Genomic DNA, 20077 nt, shown 5'->3' on the forward strand with positions numbered 1-20077 from the left:
CCACGTTGTGCTTTTGGTAACAAGCGTTACATTCCCCTCCTGTCTTCCTCCCCACCCAAAATGGCTCATTTTCAGGCTTTGTTCTATCGTCAAAGTTTAGTATCATGAGTGAAGGGTAGGTTCAGTAGGAAGATTAACTAATTTGGGAAACAGGCAATTCAGATTCTTTTATTTCTGAGATTGAAACCCTGAATCTCTTAGCCTTATGGTTTATTTTGATTCACCTGAAGAATATACCTCAGCCAATAACCACTGAAAAAATTAATCATAAATTATGATACTTTCCTTGATGGGTGATAAACCTGATTTTAACACTCAAATGTTGCTATTTGTGCCTGTTATGAAATGACAGTCATGTTTAAAACAGATTAAAAGAGCATTGCTCATTTGTAGCCCTATTCTATAAACTGATAAATGCCAAAATTAAGATTACCTAAGCAACTTTGATTTGGCTGTGCTGTGCACATCTCTTGCTTAATTACGCAGTAACATGCTTTACTTAGTTTGTGGCACTTGGTACCTGGTAGAGTTGGTTTTCAAGAAATCATGCAACCATTTAACATTCCTTTATTTTCATCTTTTAATGCATGCTCCTAATGCTCTATTTATACCTTCCAAATTGAATATGGAAGCATTAACTTTTTAATGTCTTTCTAAAGTACTCACCACTCTCATATTTTGGTTTGAAGATATTAATAAAATAATCTTCACTGCACCCTTGTAAGGTAAAGGACATAATTAGACAGAAATAAAGCACATGAAGATTAAAAAACAACACCTGCAATGCTGTTAAATTTGGATTACTAAACTGAAATATTTGCAGTCTCATTTTTGCATAGTTTTTTACTGCAGTTTGTCTTCAAAGAATTACACAGTCATTTGGTCATCTATTTACACCTTTGGGAGTTAGGTAAGCCCGTTTCTCCCATCAGTATAATCTTAGTGTGACAGGATCAATGGAGGCAAAGTTCAGCCGTACTAAAAAGTACGTTTTAATTACGTCTTGTGTAACATCAGGCAGGTAGAATGGGTTTGCTCCGTAAGAAATGGATGGACTGATCTCTGAATACCGTTCACTGTTTTGAATACTTTTCACCATTCAGTACCCTGCACTCATTGCCGATCTAAAAGATGTTCTGATGGAGTCACCATTTTTGCCTGTAGGCCTGCAGATGGAAATAAATTAAAGAAATATTTGCCTTGATCTGATTGCAGATTTGGTGCTGTGGGAAGTTTTGTTAACTGACACCAGGGCAGTACACATGCAGAGCAGAGAGCAAGTTTATAAGCCTTAAGCAATTGGTCTCTAGCAAGCTTCTTGAGAAAAACAGCAATCTGTAATGGCAATTTTCTTGTAGCTACAAGTCAGTCATACCTAAATATACTTTCACAAGGATACAGAAATATCTCATTTCAGGTATTTCAGATTTCAAGTTAATATACTGTGGTGGTATCACATGAAAAAAGGAAAAAGAAATTTAGTGGGTTTGTGTGTTGCTTAAGGAAGGAGTTATTACTTATCAAAAAGTGGACTTTGACTACAACTTTGGCTAAAACTTTTGGAAGATTAGAATCCAGCTCAATTTTTTTTCCTGCAAACCCCCTCCATGACACCTAAAAAAATAACTTTTTTCATGCCAGTTGTTGCTGTTAACTGTTCCCTGTCCCTCCGTCCCCGCCATTTTCTGATCTCCTGTGTGATGGGAGCAGGCTTGCAGGCTTAGGGAAAGGAAGAGAAGCCATCTGCCCTACAGTCCTGGTTTAGATGGAATACAAAGCAGAGCCAAGGGAGCGTGCACAGGCTCAGCGCTGAAGAGGAGAAAGGGGTTTACTTGCACCACTTTTGCCGATTGGTTCACTTGATTTCCCTGATGCTCCCACGTCTTATTTACAGCTGGGGTTGCCAGGCTTTATACTTGAGTGTGCAGCATGGGAGCACTGAGCACCAGGCTGAATTGTATTTTCTGGGCTGTTTCAGCGTGCTCCCCCTCTCAACTCATCTGTGGACTCACCGGGCTGGGTTTAGGTGCATAAAGATATTCAAGGACCTCACTCCCCACTTAGTTTTGGTTTTGGATCATTGCCTTAAAGATAAAGGGAAGCTGGGGGCGTGGTTCTCTTTCACACCCCCTCTCAGGTAAGGGCGTAGCTTTGGCTGTGCAGACCTGAAATGCCAGCAAACTCTGGAAAGCTTTCTGCTTTTCTCAAGGCAGGCTCTTATTAAAGCGGGGGATAGCACAGGTGAATCCTAGGAAGGTTTGAAATGTGTAATTGGGCACAGAAGTCCTGCTCAGGAAAGAGTACTGCACAGCCAGGTTCTGGAGGAAATAGAATTTCCTTTGGCCAGCTTCAGAGCACATGGAAACCACATGCTGTGCCTTACTGGTGCATGTTTTGCTGACCTCAGTATGAAGCACATTGCTGAGCATTTATCAATCAATAATTGAATGTAGACTGGCCTCCCTGGTTTCACTCAAGTCTGAAAGATTTTGTGGAAGTTACTGAATATTCTGTATGTGCAGAATTACAGCATGTCAGATCACGCTCTAAAATTTTATGGTCTTTGACTAATTACAAGAGCTCTGACAATCTCCAATTAAAACTTGGTGGCAGTAAAAGGCACATTATATGCCCTCCTCAGTGCTTTCTAAATTCACCAGCAACTATAAGCCACTCTAGTAATTTTATAGATTGCATAAAACACTGCCATGTTACAGGCCTCTAATTCTCCTTCAATGGTGGTTGTTTTTTCCCTAGCTTTGCTGCTTTATTTTTATTGGTAATAAAGCAAATTATATCTACATTCCAGAAGTTTTGAGTGAACCACTATGATTTGGAGTTATTTTTCATTAGCAGTTTTCCATGGCTGACTTGTCTTTTGTGTTCACCTCTTTTCTTTATACAAGTATTGTTTGTTTTTCCTTCCTGGTGTCTCCTCAGTTGTTGCTGCCCTCCCTCCAGCATGGTGTCCACATCCAGGTTTCCTCCTGGAATTTTTCTTCTTCTAGAAAAAAACAAATTTAACTGCCATCTGAAACCTAGTTTTGCTGTGATAGGCTCCCCATCTGCCACCCACAATAGTGGTTTTCCTGGTTTTGACATTTTTTCATTTGAGGGTAATGGCTGATTGTTTTTTTAACCTATAAATTGTGTTGAACATTTGAAAGCCCTCAAGTCCTGCAGTGTTTAGCCTATATATTCTTAGGATATCTTGTCTGTGAGTGCCATATTTCACTGGTCTACATTTATCTCATATAGAATAGAGACAGGACCTTGTCTTTACCCAGTATTTTTCTAGTGAACAAGCCAGTAAGATCCTAGCATGACAGAGACTTTTGGAAACTACAGAAATGAAAATGCTATATATTTGTGTGAACTCTTGTCTGATGTCACCTCTTCTGTTGTTCTCTGTACACCCATAAATTTGTTTTCTTTTCTTCCAGAGCTCTTTTGAATATATTTTTTTCTTTTTACAGCTGTAGGAAGTGCTCTACTACATCAATTCCCAGCTTTATACTGGCTTTGTGTGTTCCTAAAAAGATCTTATGTTATATATTCTTCTTCTGTGTGACAATATTGAAGGAAAGGTGGTTTTGGGTTGGTTTTTTTTTCATCTACTTCTATCTTTAAATTCTAGAAGTCAACCTATGTTTTTTCTCAGTTGTAAAGATTTGATCATCTTCATCATAAACGATCTGTGGCTTTGTGTCCTTTGACCAACCAGGAGTTTTGACACCTTGAGAAAACGTACTTATCTACTTTTACAATGACATGTAAATTACATGACCCTTTTTCTCTTGATTTGAGCTTTACCCCTGGCATTTTGATCACAGATAGTCCCGTAGGATATACTTTCTGGTCACACCTATGGATGTCCTTCCTAAATTTTGAGGAACTCCCTGTAGGTGTTAATGTGTTCCTGAGACCTGGCTTGGTGGAACCATGGTCCTTGCTGCGTATGTTGAACACACAGGTTGCGTTTTTGGTTTTCATCCAAGGACTGTGAATCCTTGACTTATCCACAGTGGAAAAACACTTAGCATGAACTCTGTCTCATCCAGATCTTTTCTTCCAAGACTGCTGTGTGCTTTGCATCTGATGTCCTAGTATGAGTCAGTAAACTTAGTATAGGTGTGTGCTGGCATAATTTTTAGAAGAAGAAGAATTGGTCTGTGTCTCCTACTTATATCACTTTTTCTTTTGTTGTTCTGTGGTGAGGCTAATAAACTCCCCCTCTTCACACTGGACTTTTCAGACACTAATTGACGCTATGGCTGTTTTCGTTATTACAGAGTTATATACCATTACTAGGGTATCTGCTATTAGCTGTTTTTTTAATTCCTCCCCCCCCCCCCCCCCGATTTTCAGTCTTTGAACATGTTCTATATTCAGCTCAATAACATTTGTGCACGTTTAGAGTGAAGCACATATTTCGGTGCTTTTCTGAACTGGGATAAGCCTCTGCCATTACCTGAGGCCTGTGTACTACTGCTTGTATCAAATACATCATTCACAAAAGCAAAAAAACATTTTTGATTTGAAATCACAGACTGCTTTGAAGCAATCTTTAATGATAGCACATCTTATCCAAAAGCATAAAAATGCCTAAGAAAATAAAAAGCTACTTGCCAGACCCTTATGATTAATCTATATTGATGAAAGAACTGTTGGGCACTTTGAGTCTTTTCAGGTTACTTAAGATACTCATGTTTGCAGTGCTGCATATATGATTACTGTCCAGTCTGCTGTACTTTGTGTTTGCTAGTTATCACTTGTGCCATATACTGAACTATTGCAGGATTTATTGCTAGATAGATACTTAGGCTTTAATTTTAAGGATTAACTTTAACGGAAGCAAGAGTTTCTGAATTAGTTTAAAAATGAGAAAAAATTATACAAGGCATAGTTGTCTTTCTTTTTACTAATGATGTTTATTAGAACATTGTAACAACCATCATATATTCACATCTGGTCATGCTTTTTCTTCACAGCATTATTCAACCTTATACCAGTGGGACTTCGAGTTGTTGCTATCCAGGGTGTAAAGACTGGGTTGTATATAGCCCTAAATGGAGAAGGCTTCCTCTACACATCAGTAAGTACTTCTCTGAAATCTGTTTAAGAGGCACAGCTGAAGCTGAGATCTGGACAGGGATAAGAAGCATATTCACTTTTAAGTTCTATAATGTCTATATATGTATATACATAGAGTACACACACCTATGTACCCATGAATGTATGCAGCATATCTATAAATGGGATACAGTAGAAATCACTGTGTGCTATGTATGAAAGTCTGTGCATTAGCAGTCCTAAAAAAAACACTCTGTAGAGCTCTTTTTCTAGTAAGCTATACTGGTTGTGTGGTATATACCACAAAGATTATTATTTTCAATTAAATTCTCCAGAATTTTTAAATAAAGACCTGGAATTATTTTCTTGGTGACCTGTTGGTCAGAATCCAAAAGCTGCTCCAACAGCTACTTTCATTGATAAGACTTACAAGTGTAACTTCCAACTAAAAAGTCAGTAACAGTCTTACAGTTTATCCCCATAATCTTGTAATTGTATGTTTAGAATTATTGATTTTTTTATTTCAGTTATCAGGAAAATAGAGTTCTGTGAGAGAATGTATCTTTGAAAAATGATAAAAGTTTAATAAAAAATCTTTTGAGTCACAAAGAAGACTGCTGGATAAAGTGATTGGAAAGTCTGCAGATTGTTTAAGATATTCCAAATGATTTCATACTAATCATTCAGTATATTGTTGTGAATATAAAAATCCTCAGTTTTGTGTAAGTTTAGTGTCTTAACCTCCTTTGAAAGGCAAAGAAACTTTAATATGAACAGGCAGTTCTGTCAGGTATTAACAAGGTGGCTTAAAGGATTTTTCATTACTATATTTTTATTGTCGTCTATGTTGAATTTATTTACATAGTGCTTTTTCCATTTTTTACGTCACATAGTTCTTAATTCCCCACTGAGTTACAATACATTGCTTTGTTTTCAATGTCCATTGAAAGGAAATTGGACAGATTCAGTTTCTGATGCCCTGAGGGAAAGTATTCTGTTCATTTCAAATACACAATTGTCTTGGAAAAGCTAATTAGGAAGAAAAAATGGAACTAATCTTGAATATCAATGTCAAGATAAAGAGAGAATTCCTCCTCATAAAATGTCTGCTTGAAACTCCAGCAATATGTTCTAAAACACTTATTTTCTTATATTCAAAAGAAAAAATTCTGTCACAGGAAAACATGCAGTATTTGCTCTCAGAAGGAAGAAAACTAGAAGAAAAAACCTAGAACTATTAGAAAAAACCCACTGTTGACTTCCCAGTTCCATCACTTCACGAGGAGAGTTCATTTCAGTATGATGGCATGAACAGTACTTTTTAAACGTGTTGGTACAGTTAAGAGTACAGTCTTGCCCAGCGCTGTTTCTGAAGTGAGTTCTCAGTCCTTCAGAAAGAAATGTAAATTTCAGAAAATGTACCAGTTTCCTGACAGGTAATTCTGCACAGGGAGGGCCCTTACATGAACAAATTCTGGCAGCCACTGTGTTTATGTATTATTCTGGAAATGGTCCAAGTTAAATGAATGGTGTCATCTGGGGAAGGGAAAAGAGTGGGAAGTACAAGGCAACATAAGAAGATGTGGCTGGATCCAAACTTTGAATGGATGTGAACCCAACCCTTAGAACATCCACGGGCCTAACAAGATATTTCTGTAATGCCAATGGGAATCTGAATTGTTTTGTTCCTGTGTCTTTCTTTTGAGCAACACAGATTACTTAGGTTGTGATCAGTCTCATGGACGTAAGTAAAAGATTGTGTATAAGGAAAATGTAATCCACGTGTTTAATGTTTTGCAGGATTGCATATTCTTCATTGCCACTAATGGCAAGATTTTTGGACTTGATGACTTCACATATTCCTGTAGTTATTGGCAACTTGTTAAGTACTTCTGCATTTTGTTCTCTGAATGTTCTTATGTTTTGAGTGTATTTCACTTAAAAATTTCTTAGGACAGTGCCTCAAGAAAGTCACAGTCTCACTGTCACTTTACCTTGTCTGAGGTAAGGAAACGAGTGTGTTGGGAAGGTACTGCTTACTCTTCCTTGTACGGAGAATGAAAAATGAGTGACCCATTAAGTGACAAAGAGATGTGACGCATTAGAAAACTCAGTGGAAACCTTTAGTTTTGGTAGGCTACAAAGTAATTTTCAACTTACACTTTTGTCAGGTTGAAAAGCGGTAGTATTTGGTAATCTAATGCAAATTTAAAGGTAGATATTTGAAAACATCAATGCTGTAATAAAAGTTTGATTGTTTCATATCAGTGTATTGAAAACATAGACAATACATTTTTGTCTTAGCAATTGTGTGCTTTCAGTTTAGAGACTAATGCATTTGAAAATAAAAAGACAAAGCATCAGAGAGAAGTCTTCTCCCTGAGGATCAAGATGAAGAAATACTGTGTGCAGAGTATTTTAGATTCTTAAATTTGTAGAAAAATATTTTTAACCGATCACTTTCTATTACTGTCTTGTTGCTGGATTTTTTTGACTCTGTCATGGTTCTATATCTGTTGCACCTAAATGCAGAAGTTCTGTATTACATGTCATATAAGTTTTTCCCTTGGCTGTTCAGGGGAGGATGGGAGAAAAAAGTTTTCTAAGTTTCAAATGCCAACTGTCAACACTGGAAAAAAGTGCCACATAAGGGGAATGCTAATTAAAATGTTCATATATTTAGATATATTACCAATTTCTTATAAACATTTAAAAAAATGGAAGCATGCACTATAGACTTAAATAGCATTTGTAGTCTCAGTTGAGACCGAAGTCGTGTATAGTCCTTCTCTGCAGAACACTTCGGCATTCCTCTTTCCATTCACAGTATATGAAACCCATAGTTTGTGAGCATATCCTACGTGTTGATGCCTCTCTCCAGAGATTAAAGGCCCCAACTCAATTATTTTTACCATAAGGCTCACGTAATGTTGACTAATTAAGCAACAGCACTGTCAGGAAAGGTATTATGTGCGATTCTGCTTTCTCTGATATGAAGTATTTGGTAAGAGGAAAATAAAGGTACAGTGACAGAGCAGTTTTACTGCTATATAGATTATCAAATGCAGACTTGCATTGTTTCCTTGCTTTGATTTTGTTTTAAGAAAATGCTTTTTTGGTGTTTGTTTGTGTCAGTTTGGAAGTTTCTTGGTTTTTTCATATTTTATTCTGCCATATTTAAGTTTTTTTCAACTAATTCACAGAATTAGAACTAGGAACAAGTGCAGAAATACCATAGAATGTTATGGCAGTATTTATTTCTTAGAGCAGAAATAGAAAGATAGCAAATTGTGTAGCAAAGTCAGTCTTAAGAGCTTTTCATACCTATTTTGCCTGCTGCAGCAGTTGAGATTTGTATTCTGTCCTTTGGGGATTGTTTGAGTCAGGGTCCCTAACACACCCCATCAAGGCCTTGTCAAATAAAGGAGAAGCAAAATCTTTGAAGTTTTATACAGTTTTGCAGAATTCTTGAGGGAAAATTATTTTTCAAAATTATAACTTTATTTTTCAATGCATTTAAAATGTGCACTTCATTAATTATTGTGGTACCATGATTCGTTATTTTCTGTCATATAAAATATGAGACCAAGAGCCTTTTCATGTTCATCTTTTTCTTTGCACTTTTAAGGGTTAACCCACTTAAAGACTCTCCATTAAGCTCATGTTTTTTAAAGTTTTGGTTTATTGCTGTGGTGGGTTGGCCTTAGCTGGATGCCAGGTGCCACGAAGCTGCTCTATCACTTCCATCCTGGGCAGGACAAAGAGGGGAGAATTAAGATGAAAAAAAATCTACGTGGGTCAAGATAAAGACAACTTAATAAAGCAGAAGCAAAGGAAAACAAAAGATTTATTCTCTACTTCCCATCAGCAGGTGATGTTCAGCCACTTCCCGGGAAGTAGGACTTCAGTACACATAGCGGTTGCTCTGGAAGACAAATGTCATAAAAACAAATGTCCCCCTCCTCCTTTCTTATGGCTTCTTTTGCTGAGCTGACAACATATGGTATGGAATGTCCCTTTGGCCCGTTTGGGTCAGCTGTCCTGGCTGTGTCCCCTCCCAAGGTCTTGCCCACCCCCAGCCTACTGGTGAGGGGGGATGTTGGAGAGACAGCCTCGATGCTGTGCCAGCACTGCTCAGCTACGGCCAAAACACTGGTGTGTGATCAACACCTTTCTAGCTACCAGTACACAGCACAGCACGGTGAGGGCGGCTATGGGGTAACTCCATCTCAGCCAGACCCATTACAATTGCATCCAACTTTATTTCTGTGTGTGTATGTATACCTATACTTACATATGTATGTACATATACAACCATTCATAGATAGAATATATTTAGTTAGTGACAGATTCCCAACACTAGGTCTATGTTAGTAAGCAATGAGAGTTATAAAACTGAGTTGAAATTTATTTTAGATGGATTGATGAACTGTGAATAATCCAGTATTTATGACTGACTTCATCATTGTGAAAGCTAGTTGGAGAAGCTGGAATTTTCCTCAAAGAACCATCTCAATTACTAGCAATATTTTTGACATAACAGTTATGGACTTCAACATATAAAGTCAAAAAATATGCCTTACTCCTATCTTGCCTTTGGAAAGAGTGAGCAAGATAAGGTTTTATTTCCAGAGCTGATCCTGTCAAAATCAAAAGGAGTGGAACTGGCTCCATGCACTGAAAAAATGAGCACAGCTGCAGGGATTCTCTGTGGGGAACAGGTATTGCCCGCAGCAGGAAGATGGCAGTGCAGTACATGGCAGAAGCTTTTGTTGGTTTTAATGCTAATTTTGGTCAACTCACTTTGCAAAACGTTCATTAGTTCAACTTTCAGGAGGCCTGCAGCTTCTTGTTTTGCTTCAAGGATTTTCTGCTATCATAACAGAATGAACTCAGAGGTAAAAGTTGTAATTTGTTAGTCCATTTTATGATTCCTATTTTCCTAAAGTGAGGATATGAGTGTCTTCTTGGGTTATATCAATGAATTTCTCTTAAGAACTACTTGGTGTACCTGGGAGGGTTTGGAAGGGCTACTGGTTTGGGGTTTTTTTCATCCTAGGAGCAGTTTAGCAGGGTGTTACCGACATTTGGCGGCTACCAGAGTAAGAGAAAAGGGAAAAACTAAAATGTAGAAAGGAAAATATTCCTAACTCTAAAACACCTTCATCTGCCTGTGCTTTCTTCTTTGTGTTTCCTTTTTCAACATTTCTTCTGACAGTTTTCACTGAGACCTGAGATGTGGATTAAACCAGAAAGGGAAGAGTATGCCTGTGATATGGTCAGCAGCAGATGTTAAAGTCATAGCCATCCACTGTATGGTTTCTTAGTAAGGCTGATGAACTACAGAGGTGCTTTAAAAGATGACTGAGGCTGCAGAGCCAGGTCTGAACTGCCTGGTCACCCCTTCCAGCGTGGTGCCTGGCTGGAGCTGTGTGCCGCAGCTCCAGAGCTCCTCTTCTGGATATGGGGCAGTGGGAACCTTGCTGGGAGGGTGTAAAGAGTATCGGAGAGACATGGCTGCATTTCCAGGAGGTCTTATCAACTTTTTAGAAAGTATTTCAGAATTAGGGATGGCACACTACTCACTTTACAGAATAATCTTCTTGTAAGATGAGGTTTTGTGTTTGATCTGCCATGGTACACCGTGTCAAGGGTGTTGGAAGGGTGTTGGTTGGGTGGTGTTTCTGTGGCAGTAAGATGTCACAGCCTTCGTGAATGAGAGGAAATGTCAGTACCTGTTATTTGGGAAGTGTATTTGTTATACCACTTTGGCAACTCTCATCTGAAAGAAAGGCCTTTGAGGGTTTCTCCTGACATTTCAGCAGCTTCCCAGTGCTGGTATTTCCACCACTTCTTTAAGCCCACATTGACCTGTCTGAGGAGAACAAAATTCAACCACAAGAAAGAAGATAGGAGTGCAGACAGTACAGCCTGCAAAAGAGTGAGAACTGAAGTAATCTGTATTTCTAGTATCTAAATCAAAGTCAAACAAAAAATAAGTTTCTGGTAGCTTTTTATAGAGCCTCTCTGTGCTTTGGAATAACAATGCTTAGCATGTGCAGTACTTTGAAGTTTCAAATGTGCATAAAACATTATAATAAATAGAACAGAATGAAGTTTAAACTAGGCAAAACCAAAGAGGAAATGCAATGTTTTAATTTGTTTTTTTACAAGAATAATCAAAAAAATGTTAATGTCACATTGGAGGCAGGATTTTTCTGTTGATTTGGTGTTGTCACAGTATAACAGTGGTTGACCTAGGTTTTTGAGATTGTTCCCAAACTTGCAAGGGGATAGAAATAATTAGGAATATATCCGTTTAGGGAGCCATGGACAAATATGAGCTTGTTCTATGATTTTAAAGCGGTAGGCTTTTGTTCTAGTCAGAAGTATACTGAATATAGAATAGAGTACATCTTGTTGCGCAAGGTATCTGTGGTTTTGTGAACGTAAGCACATCAGACAGGAGGGGTTCCTTTAATGATATTGTCATCAGTAGGAAATACGATTTTCTTTGTTTTGTCAGACTAATGCGTTAGGGTCTCAACCTGCTTTCATACTCTTATCTCCCAGCATAGACTTTACTAAGATAGGGATAGAACCTTAGTTCAGTTGTCATTATCTGTGTCTTCAAACTACTCTGGCACATTTTGGAGAGAAGAAAATGGGTGAATTTAATTATTTGAAAAACACAGCTTCTGATATAGACTTTTGAAAATTAGTCATGCTAACAGTGGTAGTTTTAAGTGTGTAAATGCATAGACCTTATGCAAGGTCCATCAGCTCATTTGAAGGACTTACCACTAAAGTGCTTTCTTATGTATGAATACCTTCTTTGCATCACCTGTTATCTTTTATTCAATTTTGTATTGGTTGGAAGGTGACATATAGCAAAAGTTCATTTGAGAGGGGAGTAAATAGCATGTTTCAGGGCTGTGATCCTCTGTAAGTTGGGCTGCATTGCTCAAAAGGTAAACAAGTTCAGCATGTTCCAGAAGTAGTTGAAATACACTGACACAGAGGAGGAAAACATCTGCATGGTTTATGCTTATTTATATCTGTGTTTGGAGGCAGATGATTTGTCTCTCAAGTTGTCTGCCAAAAATAAAGACAGAAAATTGCTAATATATTTATTTATTCTATGGTGGCACTTAAGGAACAACTGATAACGTAGGCCTGCTGTATTGTACAAAACAGTGCCAGATGTCCCTGCTAGAGTCTAGTAGACGAGGGGTATAAAATACATACTAAGTCCATAACTTTTTTCAGTGGGTTAGGTTTTCAGTAGATTTTTTGATTGAATGTGCTGAAGCCAGTGTTTTCACACACAAGATAAGAGAAAAAGGGCATGCACAGACACATGAGAGTTTGATAGGACAGGAGAAAAGTGAAGAGGAAAGAGGTGAATGGAATGAGGCTGATATAAGGAGACTGTGATAAGCAGGGATTTAAGAAAGTGGAGAAATAACACAGTTGAGCAGAATGGAATTGTAGAAGACCCTATGATGATATTATCATTGTAGAAATGTTCATGATGATATAACCATTGTTCTAGTCTGAAAGCATCAGTGTTTGTTACTACCTCTCTGAGTCTTTCAGATGCAGAATTGGCTACTGTTTGAACTACAGTTCATAAACAATCCTAGTTAAGGAAATATGCTACTTTGAATATATGAAAAGATAATTACTACTATAAAAATACAGTGTCTGTATCTACATACAGAAGCCAGTATGGTGTGGCTTCTTCATCTGTGGCAGCGTTTTACCCTCCTGCCATTTAAATGCCATACTGGGGCTAAAACCAGAATTTGACTAAAAACTTGCAGTAATGTTTCTTGCCACTTAAACCAAATACATGTGTCCTGTTTGGTTCATTAATGTCCACAGTGTCCCTGACAGGAATTAGCTGAATTTTTTTATCTATAAGACACACTTTCATATTTGCTTTAAATTTTTTTTTCCTTTCTCACATTTATCTCATAGACATACGCAAAAAATCTCTTGATATGTATGCTTTCTTTCCCTAAGATTACAGAAATGTACATAAATGCATAAAGGTTAAAAAACTGCTCTTCCAAACTTCTTGTCAAAGTATGGAAGATCACAGAGTCAGCAGCTTCAGCTGGATGTTTTTCGACTAATAATTGTACGGCAAAGAATAGTAAGTGTAGGTAGGTATACTAAAATGAGGTAATCTAATCTCATGCTTCAGGAAGTAAGATGATTGCCACAGGGATCAAGAGGAATGCTTTCCTCAATACATGGCATCACTTTCTGTCGATGTGCTGAAGGAGGTTTGCCTCTGAACTATTGTGCAATGGTCACAGCCAAAGGCTGAGCACAGGCTTGATGGACCAGCAGCTTAATCTAGTCTGTCAAATTTCTGCCTCTGGCAACTCTGTCTCTCATGGTAACCTCCCTGTACTTTTGGCCAATGTTTGTTTTATTGCATAAATACAACTACACTTTTCTGGATGTTTCTTTATTCTCAACTTTGTTGGTCTTAGACATTTGGGGTTGTCTGTAATCCTAAATGTTGAATGCTGTCTCACTGTGTATTGTATAGACTTCCAATACCCGTCTTGTCTTCTGTTCTTCTACTTCCCTGGTAATTGTCACTGCACAAGCAAAAGGATCATGTTTGAAATTTCTAATTTTCTATTCATTACTATTTGGTCTTACTCATTCATTGCATCAAAGTATGAAAAGTAGTTACCAAAGATTTAAAATTTCTCAAATTTTAGACAATTACTGAAAATATGTTTCCAAAACTACTTTCCCTGCTACTTCTTTCCATTATTTTTTAATGAATATTCAAAATATTTAAGACAATTGTAGATGGGTTTTGTGGTAGGTTTAAATCCCTTTCATAATAAATTTGGTTTGTATGATGTAAAGCAGGCTTGTCACTACATCTTCAAGATTTCTTAGGTAAGAAACAAAAAATAACTGTGTGGAGTTATTATCTATCTATCTGGAGTTATTATTATCTAACAACAACAATTAGATACATGTGGTGCTGTCTATCACTGCTGTAGCTGCATAGTTAATGCACCTTCTGCTATTCAGGGCTATTTCCAAAAGATATATGGCTAGATACCAAGACAGATGAACAGAAATGAACTATGTGCTTTTAAATATAAAGACAATTAAAAAAAATAAAATTCTGGTGTGCTGAAGACCGGCTTTAGTCAGGCAAAAATGTGCTTTCATTGTGCAAGAAAAGTTCAGTATTATCTTGCATAAATGAAATAGTCAAATGCATATTTTGTTAATTTTTAATATTTTCTCTAAAACTTTTAACTAATTGGGTCAGACTATTAAATTTATATCCCATAATTTTAGCATAAAAGAGGAGAATGTTGTATTTACCTATGTAATTAAAGAAAATTACACAAGCATCTTATAACTTCAGGGAGCTTGGTAAAGCACCCTACATATCCCATAATAAGATGATGTGGGCTCAAGTATGTGAGTATTAATTTATCATTGTACCTTTGCAAAACATTTTTGTATAATGTGTGGTCCTTGAGATTGAGCTGCAAAAGAAGGATGGTATATTTCACATGTTATTGTAGTGTGCAATGCTACACAATAGGGCTTTGTATAAAAGAAATGTTTCAATAAATACCAAATGTTGAAAAAAGCCACAGCGATCGTCACCTCTGTTGTAAAGCAAAAGTGTTATTTGCAGTGCAATAGCCATAGATGTCTTCTGTATTAGTGTCACATATGTTAATATCTGATTTATAAATAATATCCATTACATTTTGGGAACAAAACAAGTTTCATATTATTCTTGATTTTTGCGGGGTCTTGTTTTACCTTGCTATTATACACATTTATTTTCTTGTTGCAGCATATTAATTTTTTCACTTGAATAGGCAAGTGTGTAGCTAAGGTTGGTGAATGAGATAAATTTATATCCCCTGTAATCTTCCCATATGCCTAGTTCCCCTGTGGAAAAAATTGGGATGTTTCAGTTTTTTGCTCCTTGGTGAGTCAGCTTTAGCCGTGGGCTGGATCCTGCATGGAAACTTGACCATCTGGGCAGGCCCATAGAAATGCTGATTCTGCATGTCCTGACTAACGACCCCTTATCCTTACCCTGGCCTCTTGCTTATTGGCAGAACCTATTAATCTGGGAGCTGCCTTAGGGTGCTCATGGCCTCCTGTCTTATGTGTGCATGCTGGGGGGGATGGGGGCTGCTCCCACCAGCTTTCGCCTGTTGGATTTTCTGGGGTCAAATACTAGATATGGTGTGTGTCTTTGCAGAGCTGTGACAGTCTGTGGGTGAAATATGTCCACATAAATTACTGGGATCATCTCTGAAATCTTCTCATTCCTGTGGGACTAAACCTCTCTGAAAGGATAACTCAAGACCACGTTTTTCCCTTTAGCTAAATTTGTAGTTAACTATTTGATGATTATAGTTCACTTACAACCTAAATGAACTGTGTTAGGGCTGATTTTCAGGTGTCTATACAAAACTGGCTAGGAAAGCAAGCATCCAGTAACTTCTTGTACGTAGTTGTAGCAAATATCAAGTCCTCATCTCCCTCTTCGTTTCTCATGTTAAATTCCTCAATCCTCCACTTTCTGTGATGGCAGCTTTCCCTAACAGAGATCCCTGGGGGATTTCCATGGATAGTACATCATCAGATGTGCTCATTTAGACAAGTATCACAGACCTTACAACCTACTTTTGTCATTTTTCCTTGTAGAGTGTGACTCTTTCCTTCTCTGTCATCTTTCCCTCATTTGGGACACTGTTCAGTCACCAGAAAGGCAATTTTAGGTGGAGACAGGTGGATACAGACCTCCAGGAGGAATGTATGAAGTTCATCTGTCTTGTTACTTGACCAAGCACTAGCTGTGGTTGTGGCATCAGAACAACACCTAGCAACGGTAGGGCCTTTTCTGCCCGTAGAGTAGTGTAATCACATGCATCTTTAATCAAATAAAAGTTCCAGTTTCAAATTTGTGAAACACTGTCTGGATATTGGAGGGCTCTGAAATTCTCAGAAGTACCGAGTGTTGGCCTGATTCTGATGCTGATCTCGTAGGTAGCAAGGTTGGTGTAACTGAGCACTTTCAAAAATCCCTCTTGCAAGGGTTAAACTGGTGAGGTTTATTGTGCAATGTTTATTCAACATATTCTATTCACTGTCAGATGAGAAACTCTCTTGACTGATTCCTGTTGACTTGACAAGGATTCTTGTTTTTTAGCAGACTACAAATACAGCCTTGGGGACATATTGTCTCTCCCCAAGGGTGCCTTGAAAGAATCATAATCCTGTAGAAAATCAGCAGTCAAACCTGAATCCTGTGCTAAAAGCGTTGGAGTAGGGGTGAGTAGACACCTCACCCCATTGTGTTTGAATTCGGTTGTGACTGTTCTCCACATTCTGTTCTCCTGATATATTTGCACTGAACATTTTGTAATAAAAAGTGACACAATGCCAGTACCTGGCAAAACATGAACCCCTGGACTTAATAGACAGGACCTGCAGGAAAACCCTGTACCTTGAGTAAGTCAAACAAAAAGCTGAAGACTTAATTCCTTATGTGCACCTGTGGATTTCTTCTTCCAATAGCACATCATATTGTGGATAGCTTTGGCTTATTAAGAGGATGATCAAAATTTTTATCATTGCCAGATGTTTAAATTATATTACTTAATCTTTAGTGTGATTGCAGCTGAAAAGCTGAAAATGAAGTGTTTCAACATCAAAATGAAATACCAGTACTTTGTGGCTCCGCAGGTTTACACAGCTAAAGACCTAGAGTTTTCCACAAAAGAGATGTGATTGCCTGATTCACCATGGAATTGTTTACTTACTGCAGAATTGCCTAACGGCTCGTGAATTTTAAAAAGATAGGGAAAGGGTTCTATACCACAGGCGCAAAACAAAATATAGCCAACATTTCAAAAGCATAGTACGTTCTCTTTTTCATGTCCCTCTTGGCCAGCATCTGATTTCCGTGTTGTGACTGATGTCCCCTAAGCAGTTATACCCTGTCACATTGCCATTCAGGCTACAGGCCAAAACTGAGCACAGTCCAGATCATCAGGAAAGAGAATAATATTATGAAAAGATCTACTCCTAAGAGTAGCTTAGAAGATGTTAAGAAGAGATAGAAGTATAAAATTTTCTTAATCTTATTTGCCAAGTATTGCTACTATTTATCCCATCTTGTTGTCAGAGTATGGCTTTATTTAAAAAAAAAAGAAAAGGGTTTAATTTTTATAAAATTTTAATGAAAAAGTAGACCTGCCTGTGATTAGCCACATTCCACAATCCTTGTTGGTATTTTTTTTCTTTATCTTAGAATGTGTTTGGCTGTTCCCTGCCAAGGGAAGAGCAAGGGGCATGTTACTGCGATAATGTGAGAACAGACTGGTCAGACAAAAAAGTAAAGTATAATTAATCAAGAATAATCTGGACTCACTGTCTCTGTAAATTATTGATGTTCTCAGGGATATACGAACTGAAAAATGTATTCTCTCAGAACTCAGTCGCAGTTGTAATTTCATACTTTCACAAGAATTACTTTCCCTTTTATAATGGCATAGAATAATTTTTAGATTTGGTAGGAATTTTTCCATTCATTGCAGTAGGATCTGGAGCAACTGGGCTACAGTTCAGTAGGTACCAGAAGGATTTGGATAAATGTAAGCATCATTCTCATTCAGCTTCTTGAACAAAGTATAGCAGGGATAATCCCTCTGTTTAATTCAACATCCAAATGTTGTTGGTAAAAGGTATGTTTAATTTCAACCTGTATACCTTGTGCTTTCCCCCTCCCTCTCTGTTTTCTGGAGAACTTCTTTTAAAGCTTAGGGTAAGATAGCAAGAGGCAACATTTAATATTCTTTTTCACCACTTATGTTGTTTGTGAGGGGGACTGAGTTGACTATTTTCTTCTTGACATTTGAAGATCAGGAGTGTGCCCTTGTCTCTTCATTTTCAAGTATCTATTGGCACCAGCAGCAAAGGAGATGAAGGAATTGGCCTTTCAGGCATTGGAAGTGACAACTTCAGAAGCATCATCTGAGGCAATTCTATCACCCATTTAGCATTCATTTGAGCATTGAGGGTGGCTGAAGAATAGCCTTTGAAAACAGAATAAGAGATAAAATTGATATTTCCCCTTAATACTTTGAGAAATTTCACTGCATCTTTGACAGCTGACAGCATCTTGACCTGTGCTATCCTACTCAGAACTGTGAAAGCCACTTTTCTTCAATTGACATGATTAGAGTAGAAGATAGATCAGTTGATTTTTGATTTTCAGGTTATTGTATGGAGGTGACTTCTCTATAGATGTCATGTGAGGAATAGTGAGATAGTGCTTAAGCTACTGTGTCCGACTCACAGCTTTGGGTATGTAAGTATGGCATCGAGAAAGAAGGAGGCAGAAGAAATTATTAGGATTCAATGATGGACAGGTAGATCATAGTAGGTTCACTTCAAACTGCCAATCATATGAAAACAGTCTCACTAGTAAATTTTGCCTGAAACTACTCAAGGTAAAAATAGCCTCACTTGAAATTGTTGGAACTACCCTGATAAGAAATGTGGGGGCACTGGCCATGTCAGATGCAGGCAAGATGCAAAGTTCACACAGAACTGTCCTTTTATTCTGGTAGATCACAGGTTTTGTTAGCTGTGAAGAGGCATGTTCAGTTTCATTCATCTGTAGGTACACCAAACTCAGAAATATAGCATGGACTTCTGCAGTCCTGGTCTTAAAAATAAATACAGTATAATCCGCATGACTTCAGTAGACATATTTTTGTGTAAGCCTACAGTGGCAGAAGTCTCTTGGACAGATTTGTGGAATTAAACATTAGTCATGGAAATGTGAAGAAAACATTTATGGGTTGTTTAACTGAAAAGTCACAAAAGGAAGTCCATGAGTGTAACTGTTAACTGATGATATTACTGAATAAAGGAATGATGAATAACAGTTGTGATACTGTAGCTGTTCACAACACCAATTCCTGAATGTTAATGGGAGCAGAGGAAAGTTGATTGTGCTCAAACGTCACCTGAGTCAGCAAAACAAGTGTTTTTTTAAAACATCTCATTAGACTTAGTACAAGGTAAAATGGAAGACATTACTTTTCCTAATAAATATTCTGTTGTCTACATTAACGGAATTTAACCAAAGTATTGCAAAATTAGTAGTAAATACATGAAAATCTTCTTGCTTGGTTAATGGTTTTTCAGGGCAAAAAGTAAAAATGACAACCTGTGGAAATTAAAATATTTAAGATATTATCTACAAATCAAAAATATTTTGAAACAGATACTTTGAAATTATCCAGGTAAAAAGTTTACTTTATTTCCAGAAATAATTACTCAACAATCTTTTTAACACCTTGAACTGTGTTCTTACATAGGCTTGGGGAGAATGCTGAAATCTTCCTGGAATTTTTAGTCAAAATTCTAGAAAATCACAAGAAAATGACAACATAAATATAAACTCATTTAATAATGCTCCTATTGCTTATATGTGTAAAGGGGTGTTTTAGTATATATCCCCCCTACATGAATAAAAGTAGTGTAAATTATACATAAAATGTAATTTAATCACAGACATTAAAGTAAAAAAAACCAAAAACCCCACAAAACTATTTTGAGAACGAATCTATTCTCTGTTAACACAATCTGAATAATCCAAATTATTATCCAGTTTTACAAGAACTGAACCTGTGTATTTCACAGATTCAGAGTATTTATTTCATGCTTCTATCAATAAAAGTGTTGATAATCAAATCAGGAAGCATTGCATTCAAAGGTATGTAACAGTAACTTTATAAAAAATCAGAGAAAATTAGACAATTGTTTTGCCTTCTCACTTACTATCATCTGTTTGTAATTTCTAATCAGCCTGGGTGGTATTTTTGTAAAATAAAAGAGCTTCAGAAGTTTAGTAAATATGTTTATGCATATGTGATGTGTTTTTCTCCCAAAAGATGAAACATTTTTTCTT

General features: G+C 37.2%; 1 protein-coding gene across 3 annotated transcripts in view; it reads left to right on the forward strand.

Moving 5' to 3' along the window:
* The window catches only part of FGF14 (fibroblast growth factor 14), a gene marked incomplete at both ends in the record, with an annotated part of 423837 nt that overhangs the window by 321456 nt on the left and 82304 nt on the right, over positions 1-20077 (forward strand). For all 3 annotated transcript variants that reach the window (XM_082009367.1, XM_082009369.1, XM_082009368.1), the window contains one exon: positions 4992-5095. In XM_082009367.1, coding sequence (XP_081865493.1) covers positions 4992-5095 — 104 coding nt within the window. The remainder of the gene's footprint in view (positions 1-4991; positions 5096-20077) is intronic.

The sequence above is a fragment of the Phaethon aethereus genome, assembly GCF_964289735.1.
Source record: "Phaethon aethereus genome assembly, chromosome: 1".
Classification (NCBI taxonomy): Eukaryota; Metazoa; Chordata; class Aves; order Phaethontiformes; family Phaethontidae; genus Phaethon; species Phaethon aethereus.